At 34.8% G+C, this 17,782-nt stretch overlaps 1 protein-coding gene across 7 annotated transcripts in view; it reads right to left on the reverse strand.

The window, feature by feature from the left end:
- METTL25 (methyltransferase like 25) overlaps positions 1 to 17,782 on the reverse strand; it is a 137,376-nt gene that overhangs the window by 33,311 nt on the left and 86,283 nt on the right. For 6 of the 7 annotated variants that reach the window (XR_015727153.1, XR_015727152.1, XR_015727151.1 and 3 more), the window contains one exon: positions 4,621 to 4,714. Coding sequence is in view for 2 of the 7 variants with exons in the window: in XM_045780037.2 (XP_045635993.2) it covers positions 4,621 to 4,714 (94 nt within the window). In the remaining 5 variants the exon portion in view is untranslated. Of the gene's footprint in view, positions 1 to 4,620; positions 4,715 to 8,981; positions 9,140 to 17,782 lie in introns of all 7 variants that reach the window. The other variant, XR_015727155.1, reaches the window with a different exon arrangement.

A 17,782-nucleotide genomic window follows, 5' to 3' on the forward strand; every position in this document is an offset into this window, starting at 1 on the left:
GATCCATTAAGAAAATAAATAAATTATCCTTCACTTACTTCCATTAAGGTTTTAGGTTAGCAGTTTTCAACTCTACCCATTCCACACTACAGCATCCCCATCAAATCACCAGTTTTATTGTCTTTATTTTACTTCTCAATATGTGAGATTAACTTCAATTATTTGAGTATTCATTATATAACACAGAAGTTCTAGAAAATAAGCTTTTCTTTCTCTCTTCTTATAAACAAATACTCCAGCTCATTCTTTGTCTAGCAAATAATACCCAGTTCTGATGCTTTTAAAATCCAAAGGATATGTGCATGTTTGCAATTGTGCATTTGTGTATGTGCAGTATAAGCCAGGGAAAAGAGACAGAAAAGCAGGAAAGTAATTATCAATTGACAAAAGAAGGCAAAATGCTATGGACTATGAAGAAAGCATGAAAACTTTAAGACAATTTTGAGGTTTTTTGAAATTGGTGAGATACCCAAATTTGGGACAGAAGATAAAGTTTGAAAATACCTAATCCTTTTTTTAATATTTAGGTAAAGCTAATCATTAGGATGTTAATATTTTAGATATTTTAACATCCTAATTAGCATTAAGATGTTAATACTCAAGTCCTATGAAAATGTTTTACAAAGAAGTAGCTGAATGTTATAAGAATTTTACTCAAATGTTTCATTCTAAGAAATTCATTATAAACAGTATATTTGCTGATACAAGGTAGCTGATGTTCTGCCACAATTTATTGTTTACAGTGGTTATAGAGTTAGGCTTAACTGTACTATAGAATCTAAACACTCTGCTTAAATAGACCTGAAACAATATTGCCTATACGTGGTTAGAGCTATACAAAATGAAAGATCAAGGAGGGAATTGTTTTGAATAAAAAGTCTTCAAAATGTAAGAACAGAATCACTGCTTCTTCCCCACTTCCTCTCTCCATGTCTCTTGGTATAACATGTAAAATGGCATTTAAAAAAATATATGGGGTTTATAATAGGAATGTTTGATGATTGCAAATTGAATTACAAAGATGACAAATGCTTGAAGATAGAGGACCTCAACTGGGGGTGGGGAGTAGGGATTTCACTCCAGAGGGAATTTTCAGCAATTTCTGGAGACTATCTCTTTCTTCTAATTAATAATATTTTTTTTTTTTTTATAACTGGGGTGCTACTGCTGACATTTAGTGGGTAGAGATCAGGGATGCTGCTAAACATCCTTCAATGCATAGGACAGCCTCCCACAACGAAGTCTTATCTAAATGTCAGTAGTGCTGCCAAATCCTGCTCTAGGAGAAAGCGTCCAATGTTTCACAACTAACTACAGGAATTACGGACTAAGCTTTTAAGGTGCGCATAAGCCACTTATATACCTAGCACATGGGGCTCTGGTCTTCTTTGGAATGATAATTTGTTTGAGAATGTTTTCTGTTTACTTCCATATGTTTAACATGATTTCTTGTAACTAAAAATATATCCAGAGCACATGAAGGGATTTTCTTGACACTTTATTACTACATAGTTTTGAATATTAAGAGATCTGCTTTAAAAGATTAGAAACACATCAAAGCATTTACCATATTTCCAACTATGTAAGTTTATCAATAAATGATTATAAATTTAGTCAAAGATCTTTAAAGTGTTGTGGTATATTTAACATTTTAAACTTAAATGGTTTTGATATTTTTTAGTACTTACTTTTTTAATGCCTGCATATGAAAATTAATTTCATTTTTAAAATGAAACCATACACAAATCTCTTTTTTACTGAGCTTGTCAAAACTTAAATTTGAGCATTGATACTTCATGATATGGGAGAAAAATACTAGGAATTTGTATTGGATAGAAAACATAACTTTGGTTTATGCTCTTTCCAACAACTCTGACCTGACAGATAAAACTTTCTCAATTTCTCTTGCTTAAAAATCAAACACCCCCCCACCCCCAAAACATGTACTCATTTCTTTCCTTCCTTTCCAGTACATCCTTTTAAATACTTGTTATGTTGTTATTATGTTGTTCTGAACCTTCCTCCCCCAGAGTCTTCCAGCTTGGGTTTCTTGACCCTTTTTGTCTTCTAACCCACTTTGTCTGATATATTTGTTTTTAATGAGCTTAAATAGTATTATGAGAAAATCAGTAGGGCACTATTATTGCCTTTATAACTAATACAAAGAATAATTTAAAAATGATTTTACATGGTGATACTCACCTACATCAGTCTTTTTTTCTTTTTTCATTTCACTTCTCAGTATAGTGGTGGTTAACAGTTGAGGTTTTGATGTTAGCGGAATCTGTGCTCAAGTTCCACCTCTACTACTAGCTAGCTCTTGACTCTGGGAAAATGACTTGCCTTTTTCTACACCTCTCATTCTAGATCATTACACCGTAAGTGTTTTTGTGAAGAGTAAATGAGATAATGTTGTGATTTTCTTACCACAATAACTACCACACAGTGAGTGCTTAGTAACTCTTAGCTATTATTAGTATTCCTGTTAGGGGTGCTTGAGTGGCTCAGTTGGTTAAGCATTTGACTTGGTTTCAGCTCAGATCATAATCTCAGGGTCGCCCCTCATCAGGTGATGGAGTCCCACATTGGGTTCTGCACTCAGTGGGGAGTCTGTTCCAGATTCTTTCTCTCTGACCCTCCCCCACACACCTTGCTCTCTCTTTCTCTTAAAAAAAAAATTCCTATCAGTAATATAATAAGCGTATTAGGGAACATCTACTATGGTTACTATTAAAGACAAACTTAGGAAGAGAAAGCTATCAGGAAGGGTAAGTAACATTTTTTTCTGGATTTTTGCTGTTTAGTTTTTGGCAAAGGATAATATATTTTTAGTTTAAGTAAAAACTTAGCTCTTCACCTGTGAAAATAATGCTTAGGTTTGTGTTCTTGACATTACTGCAAGACATAAAATTGAGCTACAGAATAAAGATGTGCAATAAATAAGACTGATTGGAAGGAAAACCAGTCTGATTTATTAAAAATATATTTTTAAAAACCCAGGAATAAAATAACTAGGATAAAAGTTGTCTATTCTCATTCATTTGTATAAGACTAGAAGGATCTTCATTTGGTGACTAAATAAAAATACTGATAAGAGTCATATCAATTGTGTTATTACTGGTAGAAGACACACAAGGATCAGAATAATAAAAACTATACATAAAATGTAATATTATTAATTATAATAACATTAATATAATAGTATCCTAATATAATATATAATATCTATAATATATAATAAAAACTATATATAAAAACTAAATTAACTCATACTGTTTTGTTTGTATTTACTGTATAAAAACATAGTGCTTGGTATTATCCATATATTACCTCATTTAATCTCAAATCATATGAGTTAGAAATGCTTTTGAATGCCATTTTACAGAGGAGGAATCTGATTAATAACAGCCTAACTGCTTTAAATAATAAAGCAACTGGGGAGTAAGTGACAACTGGTACAATAAATAATATCCTTTAGCTTTGATACAATGTAATCATACGTGTGTTACTTTTTCAAGAAATCCATCTCATTCCTCTAAACCATCTATTTTATTCTTTATTTCAATTTATAATCAATTCAAAATACCAGAGTGGGGCACTCAGGTGGCTTAGTCGGTTAAGCGTCCGACTCTTGATTTCAGTTCAGATCATGATCTCAGGGTTGTGAGATGGAGCCCTGTGTCTGGCTTCACTCTGGGCATGACCTACTTAAGATTCTCCCTCTCTGCCCCTGCCCCCCCCCCCAAACTAACAAAAAACACAAACCAACGAACACAAAAACCCAAGATACCAGAGTGATCCAAGTTCAACTTGATACTTTAGTCAATAACTCTGAATTGAAAGTTAATTTTTTTCCTCAGGGTTAGAATATTTATTACTACTAGCCAACCAGCTTATGATTTTATCTTCAACATTAGATTCTCAATTATTAGCTTGGGCCCCCTCTATGATGTCACCACTTTCCAGGATTCTCCCATTCAAAAAGGCTTTTGAATTTAAGATTTTTTTATTTTAATTATACAGTCTTTAAATAAATGCATTGTATAATAAATTAAATAACAAATTAAATAAATTTAAAAATACTAAATTAAATAAATGTATTGTTTTACTGCCCTTGCTTTACTTACAACTCCCATTTGTTCTGTTATCTTGCTTTTTAACCATTTTGATTTGAGAATTGGTACATGGTACCTGAATAAACCTAAGGGGGAGTCTCTCTAGAGATGTAGGACAGCAAACCATCCACATTGACAGGAAAGATGAACTTGGAATAAAGGTAATGGAGGTATGGTCTCAATGTAATTAGATGTTTTTCACAAACGGGAGAAAAGTACAAGGTAAATTATTTTGTATCATCTCAATTCATTACCCCATAGAAGTTCTCCTGTTTTGTATTGTTTTGTTTTGTTTTAAAGATTTTATTTATTCATTTGACAGAAAGAGAGACAGCCAGCCTGAGAGGGAACACAAGCAGGGGGAGTGTGAGAGGAAGAAGCAGGCTCCCAGTGGAGGAGCCTGACGTGGGGCTCGATCCCAGAACACCAGGATCACGCCCTGAGCTGAAGGCAGACGCCCCTGTATTGTTTTGTTTTTTTATGAAAACAACAATCATATACTGACCTTGGACTCCTCTAATCCAAGCTTCTTTAGAGACTTTCTGACATAGTCCAGAAAGGAAGAGGATTTGGAATAAATTTTACCAACATGCCGATCACTGCAAAATAAAAGTGAACCACTTTTTAGTTTTTCCAATTTAAATTATAGATGATTTTAAATTCAATCATGAAATATTTTTAAATACTTTCTGTGTATCCAGCAAAAGCTTCAGATTTGACAAAAATGTAGTAATATTTTTGTAAACATTTTTAAATTATATATTATACAGTGTTTAAGATCTGCTTCTGAGAATTCCTTCAATATACAGCAGTGGAAAACAGTATTTGAAGACAATACTATGAGAAAGAACTTGTAAACTTACAATATTAAAAAGCTTAATTTTTAAAGAGAACTATAGGTCTTTCAAAAGTTTCCATTATGCTACAAAACACATTTAATTTTACTGGCAACATTATAGTGCATATTTCACTGCAACACCTGCTAATGGTGGCGAAAATTCAACAGCTATGCAAAGAGAACTCCTTCAGTGCCAGCCATTAAAGCACCATATGCTGAGTTGGGTCTGACTTGATCTCATTTATGCCCTGCAGATTTTCACCACAGTTTAAACAAAATATCATGAGATGGTTTTAAATTTAAATAATGAAATGCCAGACTATCACATCGCACAATTTTGGTTGCAACTGAGGTAGAATATAAAAATCAAGGGAATAAAAAAATTCACCACTTCCAAGTTATCAAAAACAATGAATAAAACCACTTATTACTCTTGGCAGTATAAATATTAATCGGTCTGATTAATTAGACATGAAGGTCTCTCAATTCTTCCTTTGAAATATATCGCAAATATATTCTTTCCACTGCATTTCTAGATGGCCACCTCAATTCCACTTATGATTACCTCAAGTCCTAATTATTATAGCTACTTACTATTTAAGACTGAAATCTGTCCTCTTCATTTTTGCCTGCACTGTCATATTTTCTTAGAGGCACATTTTTATTTACTACTTCCCTGCTCAAAAAACTTTCAACACCTTTGCCATTTCTTGGGATAAATTTGAAACTCCTTAGTTCAGCGATCAGGGCCCACTATTTTCTGGCTAGTCCCATATTTTCCCATTACAATCCAGAATTCAGTTTTCTCTACTCATTGTTTCAGACTATTCTCCACAGTTATGTCTTGGTGCATTTGCTTATTCAATCACTTCCTAATGGATTATTAGGTTCTACACTCTCTTCTTCAGCTCAGTTAAACTAGAATCACCCTATATGAACAAGCTCGAATTATGTATTCTTTTTGGTAACATGACTAGCAACAATCCTTTCTAATTTTGAATTTCTATAGCCTATATCCTTCTTCATTTGTTATTTCATCACTGCTTTTAAATAATAGCTGTTTGAATAGGTATAGGTTCCAGGAAACAGAAATTCTATCTCTTATAAGTTTTTGTGTAATTCTCAGATCCTACACATACTTATGTATCTTATGTATAACAGATATCATGTAATAGATACGTACATCGTACCTACTATAGGTGGTGAAAATAGAAGCACTAAGACCAATTAGGAATTATTACAATAATCTAGAGGAGAGGTGTAGAACAGGGTGGTGACCCTGAAGATGGTAAGAAGAGAATTTTAGATATATTTTGATGGTAGAGACTACAAAATTGTTGTATCTAGGTAGTGTGAGAAAACGCTGCCTCCAAGATTTCTAGCCCAAGCAATGGGAAGAATAAGACTGTTATTAACTGGACTATAGTTTGGGATTCATCAGCATATAGATGGTAAAGCCATGAGACACGATGAGATCACCTAGGTAGTAAATATAGATTTAAAAAAATAAAAGCACTCCAACAATTAGAGATTTGAAAGAAGAGGAATCAGCAAAATAAATCAAAAGAGAGAGAGAGAAAGAGAGAAAGGGAAAAAGGTATCTTATGAAGGATTTTGCTTACAATATGAGAGAAAAAGGACCATCACTTGAGTGGTAAATTGTGTAAAATACCGATGACAGGACAAATTAAGATGGTTGAGAACTGACAATGGGATTTAGTCATTAGTGGGTCATTAGTGCCCCTGAAAGGGTGGTTTGATGGAGTGATGGAAGTAGAATCTGGATGGAATTCAAGAGAAAAAGGGAAAGAAACTGGCAGCATTTTCAAGGAGTTTTCCAGTAAAGAAAAGAACAGATAAAAGATAGTTGAAGGGGAATATGGGGTCCCAAAAGGATTTTCAGAATCTATGCTCTTAAGCACTATGGTACACCATTTCATTTAATAAAACTAAAAACTGGCCTTCGAGGAACTCACTAGGTGGTAGAGGAGTAGACACAAATGACTAATTGTACTATCAGGTTTGATCAGAACTGTAAATCACAGATTAAGTCCTATGGGAGAAGAGAAGAGGGTGAGAAGGAGAAAAGAAAAAATATCAGAGATGTCTTCTAAACTGGGTTTTAAAGAGTACCTATGATTTTACCCGCCAGAAGTTGTGGAAGGAAAGGGTGGCAGAAATGGGGAGGATATTCCACGTAGATAGAGGAACCCCAAGGAAGCATACCAGATACAAAATTAATTGCATGGGAAACAATGAATAATACAGTGTGCCAGGACAGTGTGCATAGGCAGCTGCTTTGGGAGCAGGGAGGAAAAAACACGGTGATGGATTAGGTTACAAAGGACCTTAGTGACAGATCAGAAATGGCCTTGAATGCCATAATAAGGATATTTTATTGTTTGAGTATAAAGAAGAGGAATTATCAAACATTTGAAAGTTAGAAAAGTGACATGACTGTTTCTGAAAGATAAATGATGGGACTTGAGGAACAGATTAAAAGGGGGCCCTCTGTCAGAATAAAGCATGGTCAGCATGCTAAAAAGGAATTAGTATTCTTTCTTTTAATAAAAGTGAATGCAGTAGCTCTAATTAAAATTCTACTCAAGTGAATCCAACACCACCCACATGCTTTTCCAAAAATACAATTGCAAGAAGATAGTTTACATGTAGCACTTTCCAAAGAGGCAACATTAGTGTAGGAAATTTTAGGAAAATGTGAAGTAGATGTATACCAAATAAATGAAAACAAGCACATGCAGGACAGAAAGTGACAAAATCCAGTTTCTCCATCACTGCAAAATACTTATAAAATTAATTATTTTGTGCCTTTTTTATGCTAATACATATTGAAAGACTTGAGATCCACAACATAAAATTTTGCTGAAATGGCGAATGGTTAAGGAAACTCCAAAAATCTTCAAACTACTCTTTAATTTAAAAGACACAGACTTCCTAATTTCAATTTGGCCACACATTATGGGTAAGCAATTAGTTTTAATTTTGTGAGCCAGTTTTTGTGATCTGGTTTATAACTTTTCTATTTGATTATAGAAAAGTCAAAATAAAAATTAAACTAGGTAATATACAAAGGTATCAAAAATTATAATATTTATTGTACAGCTATATACCATACTCATTATGAAAGAGAATAACTGTGAGTAAAGTGTATATATTTCCCCTGCTCTCTAAGTGTTTGAAGAGATTTTTACACCATGAGATTCCTTCTTTGACATTTTATTCCCCTTAGAAAGTTTCCAGATTAGAACTAATTATAAAACCAAGAGTTTTCTATAAATTATCGAGTTTGAACATAAATGTTAAATGCTCAATCACAATTGAAATTAATAGAGTAAAAATGCTATTATTTAAGTCCATGAAAAAGTTTACTTCTAATCTTAGGCTATAAACAAGTACACTTAAACTTTTAGAATAATATTTTGGATATTCTAAAAGTGTCCATCACTTGCACACTATTTTAGTTAACAAGAAAACAAATTAAGCAAAATGAGAAAGAAGTAATTAGGTAACCTTATTTTCTGTCTTTAGCATTCATACTTTTTAAAAATTGAGGTATAATTGACATATAAGATTATATTAGTTTCAGGTATATAAGGTAATGACTTGATTTTTGTATATACCGTGAAATGATCACAAGTCTAGTTAACATGAACCATACATAGTTACAAAAACATTTTTTTTCCGGTGATGAGAACTTTTAAAATTTACTCTCTTAGCAACTTTCAGTAAGCAATATAGTATTATTAATAAACAATAGTCACCATGCTGTATATTATATCCCCGTGACTTACTTATTTTATAATTGGAAGTTTGTACCTTTCGATCCTCTTTACCCATTTTGACCACTCCCCACCCTCCTCTTCTCTGGCAACTACCAATGCGTTCTGTGTATCTACAAGCTCAGTTTTTCATTTTCTTTTGTTTTGATTTGTTTTGCTTTTTTAAGATTCCATATATAAGTAAAATCATACGGTATTTATTTTCTCTACCTGACTAATTTCACTTACTATAATGATGCCCTCAAGGTCCATTCTTGTTCTTAGAAATGGAAGATTCCATACATTTTTATGGCTGAGTAGTATTCTATTATGTGTGTGTTTCTTTACCCATTCATCCATCAGCGGACACTGAGGTTGTTGCCATATCTTGGCTATTGTTAAACAGTCTGCAATGGACATAAAGGTACAGATGTCTTTTCAAATTAATGTTTTCATTTTCTTCAAATAAATATCCAGAAGTTAAATTGTTGGATCATATGGTAGTTCTATTTTTAATTTTTTGAGGAACGTCCGTACTGTTTTCCATAGTGGCTGCACCAATTTATACTCCCACCAACAGTGCACAGTGTTCCCCTTTTTCCGCATCCTCACTTGTTATTTCCTGCCTTTTTGATAGCACTCACTCTAACAGGTGTGAGGTGATATCTCACAGTGGTTTTGACCTGCATTTCCCTAATGACTAGCGAGGTCGAACATCCTTTCACATGCCTGTTGGCCATCTGTATGTCTTCTTTGAAAAAATGTGTATTCAGGTCCTTTACCCATGTTTTAATTGGATTGTATTTTTGCTATTGAGCTGTATGAGTTTTTATATATTTTGGATATTAGCCCCTTACTTGGATATATGACTTGCAAACATTCAGTAGGTTGTCTTTTCATTTTGTTGATCATTTCCTTTGCTGTGCAGAAGCTTTTTAGTTTTATATAGTCCACTTGTTTTTGCTTTTGTTGCCTTTGCTTTTGAAGTCAGATCCAAAAATCCACTGCCAAAACTGATGTCAAGGAGTTTACTGCCTATGTTTTCTTCTAAGAGTTGTACGGTTTCAAGTTTACATTTAAGTCTTTAAACCATTTTTGAGTTAATTTTTGTGTATAGTGTAAGTTGGTAGTCTAGTTTCATTCTTTGGCATGTGAAGAGACTGTCTTTTCCTCATTGATATTCATACTGCCTTTGTCATAAGTTAATTGACCATATATGCATAGGTGTCTACCCATGAGCTCTCTGGTCTGTTCAATTGTTCTATGTGCCTGTTTTTATGCCAACACCATGCCGTTTTGATTATTATAGCTTTATAATATAGTTTGAAATCAGGAAGCATGATGCCTCCAGCTTTGTTCTTCTTTCTCAAGATGGCTTTGACTACCATTCCATACAAATTTTAGGATTATTTTCTATTTCTGTGAAAATTTCCATTGGAATTTTGATAGGGATTGCATTGAATCTGTAGATTGCTTTTGGTAGTATGGTCATTTTTACAATATTAATTCTTCCAATCTATGAGCATGGAATATCTTACCATTTATTTGTGTATTCTTCAATTTCTTTCATCAATATCTTATAGCTTTCAGTGTATAGGTCTTTTGCCTCCTTGGTTAAATTTATTCTTATTTTATACATCCTTTTTTTTTTTTTAAGATTTTATTTATCCACTTGACAGAGAGAGACAGCCAGCGAGAGAGGGAACACAAGCAGGGGGAGTGGGAGAGGAAGAAGCAGGCTCCCAGCGGAAGAGCCTGACGTGGGGCTCGATCCCAGAACGCTGGGATCACGCCCTGAGCCGAAGGCAGACGCCCAACGACTGTGCCACCCAGGCGCCCCTGTACATCTTGATGCAATTGCAAATGGGATCATTTTCTTCAGTTTCCGATAGTTCACTGTTAGCGTGTAAAAACTTAACAACCTTTTGTATGTTGATTTTATATCCTGCAACTTTACGGAATTCATTTATTTTAACAGTTTTTTTAGTTGAATCTTTAGGATCTTCTCTCTATAAAATCATGTCATCTGCAAATAGTGACAGTTTTACTTCTTCCTTTCCAATTTGGGTCTTTTATTTCTTTTTCTTGCCTTACTTCTCTGGCTAGGAATTCTAATACTATGCTGAATAAAAGTGCTGAGAGTGGGCATCCTTGTCTTATTCCTGATCTTAAAGGAAAAGCTCTAAGCATTTCACTATTGAGTATGGTTATTAGCTGTAACCTCGTCATATATGGCCTTTATTACATTGAGGTACATTTCCTCTATACCCACTTTGATGAGAGTTTTTATCAAAAATGGATGTTCAATTTTGTCAAATGCTTTTTCTGTATCTACTAAGATTAACATATGATTTTTACACTTCATTTTGTTAATGTGGTTGACTTTAGTACCCTTGCTGGACAGAGATTCCAATCAAGTTAACCTTGGTTTATACAATCCTAATAAAAAGATCTGTGCAACTCAAATCATATTTAAAATATTCCAAAAATGTAAATTAAAAAGAAGCACGAGATAGTGAAAATACTTACGGACTATGAATTTAGTCCTAATCCTAGTTTTTCAGGTTGCATGACTTTAGGCAAGTTTTTAACCACTTGTATTTTAGTTTTTCTTATCACTATAATGAAGTAACTATAATAGATACTGTGAGTATAACATGTTGCTTAACTAAGCCTGGGTTGTAGCCTAAAAAGAAACTAAAATTTTATGGCTATTGAACACAAACATGTAAGTATTTATAAAATATGTATAAAGTACAAAGAATGTCAGTAAAATGAACCCTTGTACCCAATACAAACTTTAAAAAATAGAACATTACCAGGACATTGAAATCCCTATGCACCCATTATCTTCCCCATCTCCTCTCCCTGTCTACTCAAATGTTCCCCCTCCAATAAGAAACTACAATACTGAATCTTGTTTGTGTTTATCATTCTTATATTTTTTTATTGTTCATCATATATTTATGTTCCTAAATAATTAGACAGTTGTGCTTGTTTGAATTATACAAATGGAACCATCCTGTAGAAGTTTTTCTATGACTTTTATATTCACAAGATTCATCTACACTGATGCATGTAGTTGTAATTAATACATTTTAGCTGTGGCATAGTATTCTACAATTTATCCATTCTCTTATGAATGAACTTTTGGTTCCTAGATTTTTGCTCTTATAAATATTGTTGCTATTGATCATTCTTGTAGAAGTCTCTGGGAGCACATGTACAAGAATTTCTAGGATATATACTTAGACATGGAACTTCTGAGACAGTATTTTCAACATTAGTAGGTAAAACTAACTAGGCAACTAGGCATTTTTTACTTTATTGGGTAGTGCTAACTTGTTTTCCAAAGGATTGAAAACCTACTTTTTTCCCTCTCACCAGCAATGTGGACAGTTCTAGTTGCTCTACATTCTTCCTATCATTTGATAATGTCAATCTTCTAAATTTTTGCTTATTTAATGTTTTGAATTTGAAATACCTAAATTCTCCTTTTGTTTTTCTCCTTTACTCTCACAACACTTGTGACTAAGAGCACACTCACAATGCTTCTGACACTGGATATGTGTGTTTTCCAAGCAATTCTGCAACACCAGCTGGGTATTCTACAATTCAAATCAATTCTGGCACTATCTAGCTAGAGACAGCATTGATCCCATAGGTTAAGGGCTCAATCCTACTAGATTGCCTCCCCACTTCAGATGCCAACTGCAAGTAGTAGTTACCCAGGTTACTTACAATGTCTGTCCAACCAGGGTACAAACTTTAGGTTCCCATGACTTTCTCCTTCCCCTTGGATTCAGTTATTTCCTAGAACCATTCACAGGACTCAAGGAAACACTTACATCTCCCAGTTTATTAAAGGATATGATAAAGAATACAGATGGGTAGCCAGAGGAAGAGATACATAGCGCAATATCTGGGAGAGTTCCACGCATAAGAACTTCTGTTCCTATGGAGTTGGAGTGCATCATTTTCCTTGTAGGTGGATGTTGTGTTCACCAACCTAAGAGCTCTCCATACCCTATACTACTGGAATACTTATGGAGGTTTCCTCACATAGGCATGGTCAATTCTTAATTCCATTTCCAGCCCCTCATCCCTTTCTGGAGAAGAGGGGGAAGTCTGAAGATTACAAGCTTCTAATCATGGATTGGCCTTTCTGGTGACCAGTCCCACACCAGGAGCCATCCGGAAGCTCACTCAGAGTTACTTCATAGAACAAAAGATGCTCTAAGTACCCTTATCACTTATGAATTTACAAGGGTTTTTATGAGTTCTGGGCCAGGAACAGGGATGAAGACCAAGTGTGTATTTCTTATTCCAAATCACAATATCACATGGTTATAAAGAGAATATCCTATTGTGGCTTCATTTAACATTATCTTGATTACTAATTAAGATTGAGCATCTTATCCTATCTTCATTGGGTGTCATCTTTATGAACTGACTAATCAAGTCTTTTCACTATTTTTCTTTAACATAGATTAATTTTTCCACGAATTTGCAGGAATTTTTTATATATTTTGGCTATTAGTTTTTTTTCTAGTTATAGGACTTGCAACTAGCTTCTACCAGTGGTCACTTTTCTTTCCATTCTTTCTATGACATCTGAAAAGTGAAGTTCTTAATATTAATGTGATCGAAGGGCACCTGGGAGGCTCAGTCAGTCATGTATCTGCCTTCAGCATGGGTCAGGATTCCAGGGTTCTGGGATTGAGCCAGCAGGGAGTCTGTTTATCCCTCCCCCTCTGCCCCTCGCCCCACCTTCACTTGTGCTCTCTCATATGCATGCTCTCTCTCTCTCTGGCAAATAAATAAATAAAATCTTTAAAAATATTAATGTGATTGAATTTTCAATCTTTTAAGATTTGCAGGTTTATATTTAGTTTGAGAAATCCTTCCCCTATCTCAGGTCATAAAACTATTCTTCAATACTATCTTCTAAAAGTACTACAGTATTGCCTTTCATAGTTAAATTTTAATTCACTATGAATTGATTTTTGTGTTTGTTGTAAAGTAGGGGTTCAGATTAATTTCATTTTTTTGTGTAGTGAGCAGAATGGTCCACAAAGATGTCCACATTCTAATCTGCAGAACCTATGCATATATTACATGGAAAGAGAAATTAAGGTTGCAGATGTAATTAAATTTTCTAATCTGCTGAATTTAAAATAGAGAATCCTGGATTATCCAGGTGGCCCAAGGTAATTTCAAGGATCTTTTAAAGTGTAAGAGGGAAACAGAAAAGATGTCAGAATTACAGAAAGATTTAAAGATGCTATGCTGTGGGCTTTAAAGATTGAGGAAGCAGCTATGAGCCAAAGTATGCAGGGGCCCTCTAAAAGTTGTCAAAGGTAAAGAAATGGATTATCCCTTAGAGCCCCCAGAAGAAATGCAGCCCTGAAGTTACCTGATTGTTGCACAGTGAAACCCACTTTGGACTTCTGACCTCCCGGGGGCTAGATAATAAATTTATTTGGTTTTAAGCCACTAAATTGGTAGGAATATGTTATAGCATCAAAGGAAACTAGTATACTGTTTAACTGTAAAAGTAACTACTCTCCTAGCACTATTTAATGAGTACTCCCTCTTCTGATGATCAAAAATGATATACAAAAGGTTTGTTCTGCACTATTAGTTCCACTAGCCAGTCATCTAAATCACTATAGTTAAAAAAAAAATGCTGCTATTTGGTAAGACAAGTTTCTCAACCTTGTTTTTCTTCTTCAGTAATGTCTTGGCTTTACTTGCTATTTAGCTCTCTCACATATATTTTGAAACAACTTACAAATTCCATAACACACACAAACACACATGCATACATACACTAACACACTTTGGGGATATTCTTTAGATGTACTAAATTGCAACAATCTAGCCATCACTTTGTGAAGAGCTGACATTTTTACAATATTGTTTTTATTCATGAACATATATTTGGCCATTCATTTAAGAGCTCCCTCTCAACTAGTAACATCTCAAAAAAGGCTCTTGTGTTCCCAAAGCAAATTAATTTTTAACAATGGCCTCATTGTTGCAAGAATTTATCTGTCTCAGTACTAAATGATTATGTTGGTTAACCCTTAATTAACTCTGGTACCTGGTCAGGTACCCCCATACCTCTTTCTTGACAAATGTATGACACGTAACCATCATTATGGTATCAGAGTATTTTCACTGCCCTAAAAATCCTCTGTGCTTCACTTGTTCATCCTTCATCCCAACCCAAGCCTTGATCTTTTTATTCTCTCCATAGTTTTGCCTTTTCCAGAATGTCATATGATTGGAATCCTAACGTATACAGCCTTTTCAGATTGGCTTCTTTCATTTAGCAATACACACTTAAGCATCTTCCATGTCTTTTTGTGGCCTCATACTTCTTCTTTTTCTTTCTGTGAATAATGAATGTTACACTGTCTGGATGTACCACAGTTAATTTATCCATTTTCCTACTAAAGGATATCTTGGTTGCATCCAAGTTTGGGAAATTATGAATAAAGTTGCTATAAACATCAGCATGGAGATTTTTGTGTGGACATGTTTTCAACTCCTCTGGTCAATACCAATGAGTGTGATTGCTGGATCATATGGTAAGAGTAGGTTTAGTTTTGTAAGAAACTACCAAACTCTTCCAAACTTGCTGTCTCATTTTGCATTCCCACAGCAATGAATGCAAGTTCTTATTGTTCCACATCCTTGCTAGCATTTACTGTTGTCAGTGTTCTGGATTTTGATATTCTAATAGGTGTGTAGTGGTATCTTTTTGTTTAATTCCATTTCTCTGCAATTTCTCTATTCACTTCTCCATGGGGTTGGTGTACTTCTTTTTTTTAAAGATTTTATTTACTTATTTGAGATAGAGAGCGCACAGAGGGAGAGTAGAGGGAGAAGCAGACTCCCCGCTGAGCAGGGAGCCTGATGTGGGACTCGATCTCAAGACCCTGGAATCATGACCTGAGCTGAAGGCAGATGCTTAACCGACTGAGCCACCCAGGTGCCCCAAGGGGCTAGTGCACTTCTTAAATTTCTTGGACTTATGTCTTTTTTCCCAATATTGGAACATTCTTAATATTGTTACTGCCCTATTTGCTCTCTCCTTTTTTTCTCAAACTCCAACTAACATGTATGTGAAGCCTATTCACTGTATTCTCCATAGCTTAGTCTTTCTTTTGTATTCTCCATCTTTCTGTTTCTTCATGCTTCACTGTGGATGTTTACTTCTTTTTTTTTTTTTTAAGATTTTATTTATTTATTTGACAGAGAGAGAGAGACAGCCAGCGAGAGAGGGAACACAAGCAGGGGGGTGGGAGAGGAAGAAGCAGGCTCTCAGGAGAGGAGCCTGATGCCAGGCTTGATCCCAAAACTCCAGGATCACGCCCTGAGCCAAAGGCAGACGCTTAACGACTGAGCCACCCAGGAGCCCCAGTGTGGATGTTTACTTCTGACCTGTCTTCCAGTTTACTAATTATTTCTTCAGCTGTGTCTACAAAGCTATTAATACCACCCACAGATTTCTTAATTTCAATTATTTTATTTTTCAGTTGCAGACTCTTCACTTGGGTTATTTTTTTGTATGTTTTGGTTCTCTGACAAAATATTTTTATTTCAACATATATTTTAAGTACCTTTTTAATAAAAAGATTTATTTTAGGATAATTGTAGATTCACATGCAATTGTAGGAAAGAATTCAGAGAGACAGTTATTCCCTTTATCTAGCTTCCTGAAATGTCTCATAATGGTAACATCTTGCGAAATGATAGTATAGTATCACAACCAGGATACTGACATTGATGCAGTGAGGTTAAAGAACATTTCCATCACCACAAGGATCACTCATGTTGCTATTTTATAGCACACCTGACTCCCTTCCATCTCACTCTTTCTTCCCCAGAAACAACTAACCTCTTCTAAATTTCTATAATTTTGTCACTTCAAGAATGTTATGTAAACAGAATTGCACAGTATATACCTCTTGGGACTGGCTTTCTTTCACTTAGTATAATCTTTTTTGTAATTTCTTCCAGGTTGTTATATCAATTTTTTATTTATTTATTTATTTATTTTATTATTTATTTTTTTATATTTATTTTATTTTTTTTATTGCTGGTTAGTATGCCATGATACAGATTAGCACTGTTTGTTTAACTATTTACCACCTGAAGGGCATCTGGGTTATTTTCAGTTTGGGATGCCATGAATAAAGCTGCCACAAACATTCATATACAAGTTTTGTGTGAAGATAACCCAGCTTCTTTTGACACCTTGTTAGTGCTAGGAGTTCCAGCTTCCCACATCTTCTCCATTGATGCTGTGGTAGGGATGGCTTTGTAACTCCTGGGCAATGGTGACTCTCTGCTAGGGCTTCTTTGATGCACACTGGTGGGGAGAGAGTGTAACACCTTTTTACTGCTGGGTGGGCAGGAAGTTCAAATTCCCACATGGTCTCTGACACTGCGGCAGCAGTGGTGGGGTGCTTGTTACAACCTGGTGGGGAGGAAAGCCTAGTTTCCTAATTGGCATTCTCTGACACCATTCCACAAATGGTGTTCAGGAACCTCATTACAGTGTGGCAAGGATGGAAGTCTAGGCTCTCCACTTGGCCTTTGTTGACATGGGTGGGGTGGGGCACAATGTTTTATTTGGTTTCTGGCTACAATATGGTAGGTCTGTCGAAATGTTTTCCTGTGCCTCCCTCTTTCCTGGTCCTTTGGCTAGAAAGAGAAGGTTCTTTACTGAGGCTTTTTTTTTTTTGGTATGTGCCCAGTGGCATCTCTGGATTGCAGTTTACTTCAGCTCCAATACAAGGTTTTTAAGGCAAAAAGAAAACCCAGGGAACTCCCACTATATTGTTCCTTGGGTCCTAAGATCTTGAGCTAGCTTGCCTTATTCTCTCCAAGACTCTTTCAGAGTCTTCTTATATTTTATAGATAGTTCTAGATTTTTAATTGTAGTTACCAAGAAAAATAGAAAAATGCATATCTATTCCATTTTCCCAAAGTGGAAGTTTCTTAAGTTGTTATTTTAAGCTTTTCTCTGAACTCCA

This window comes from Ursus americanus, chromosome 17 (assembly GCF_024610735.1).
Source record: "Ursus americanus isolate L20-20 chromosome 17, mUrsAme1.1.p, whole genome shotgun sequence".
Classification (NCBI taxonomy): Eukaryota; Metazoa; Chordata; class Mammalia; order Carnivora; family Ursidae; genus Ursus; species Ursus americanus.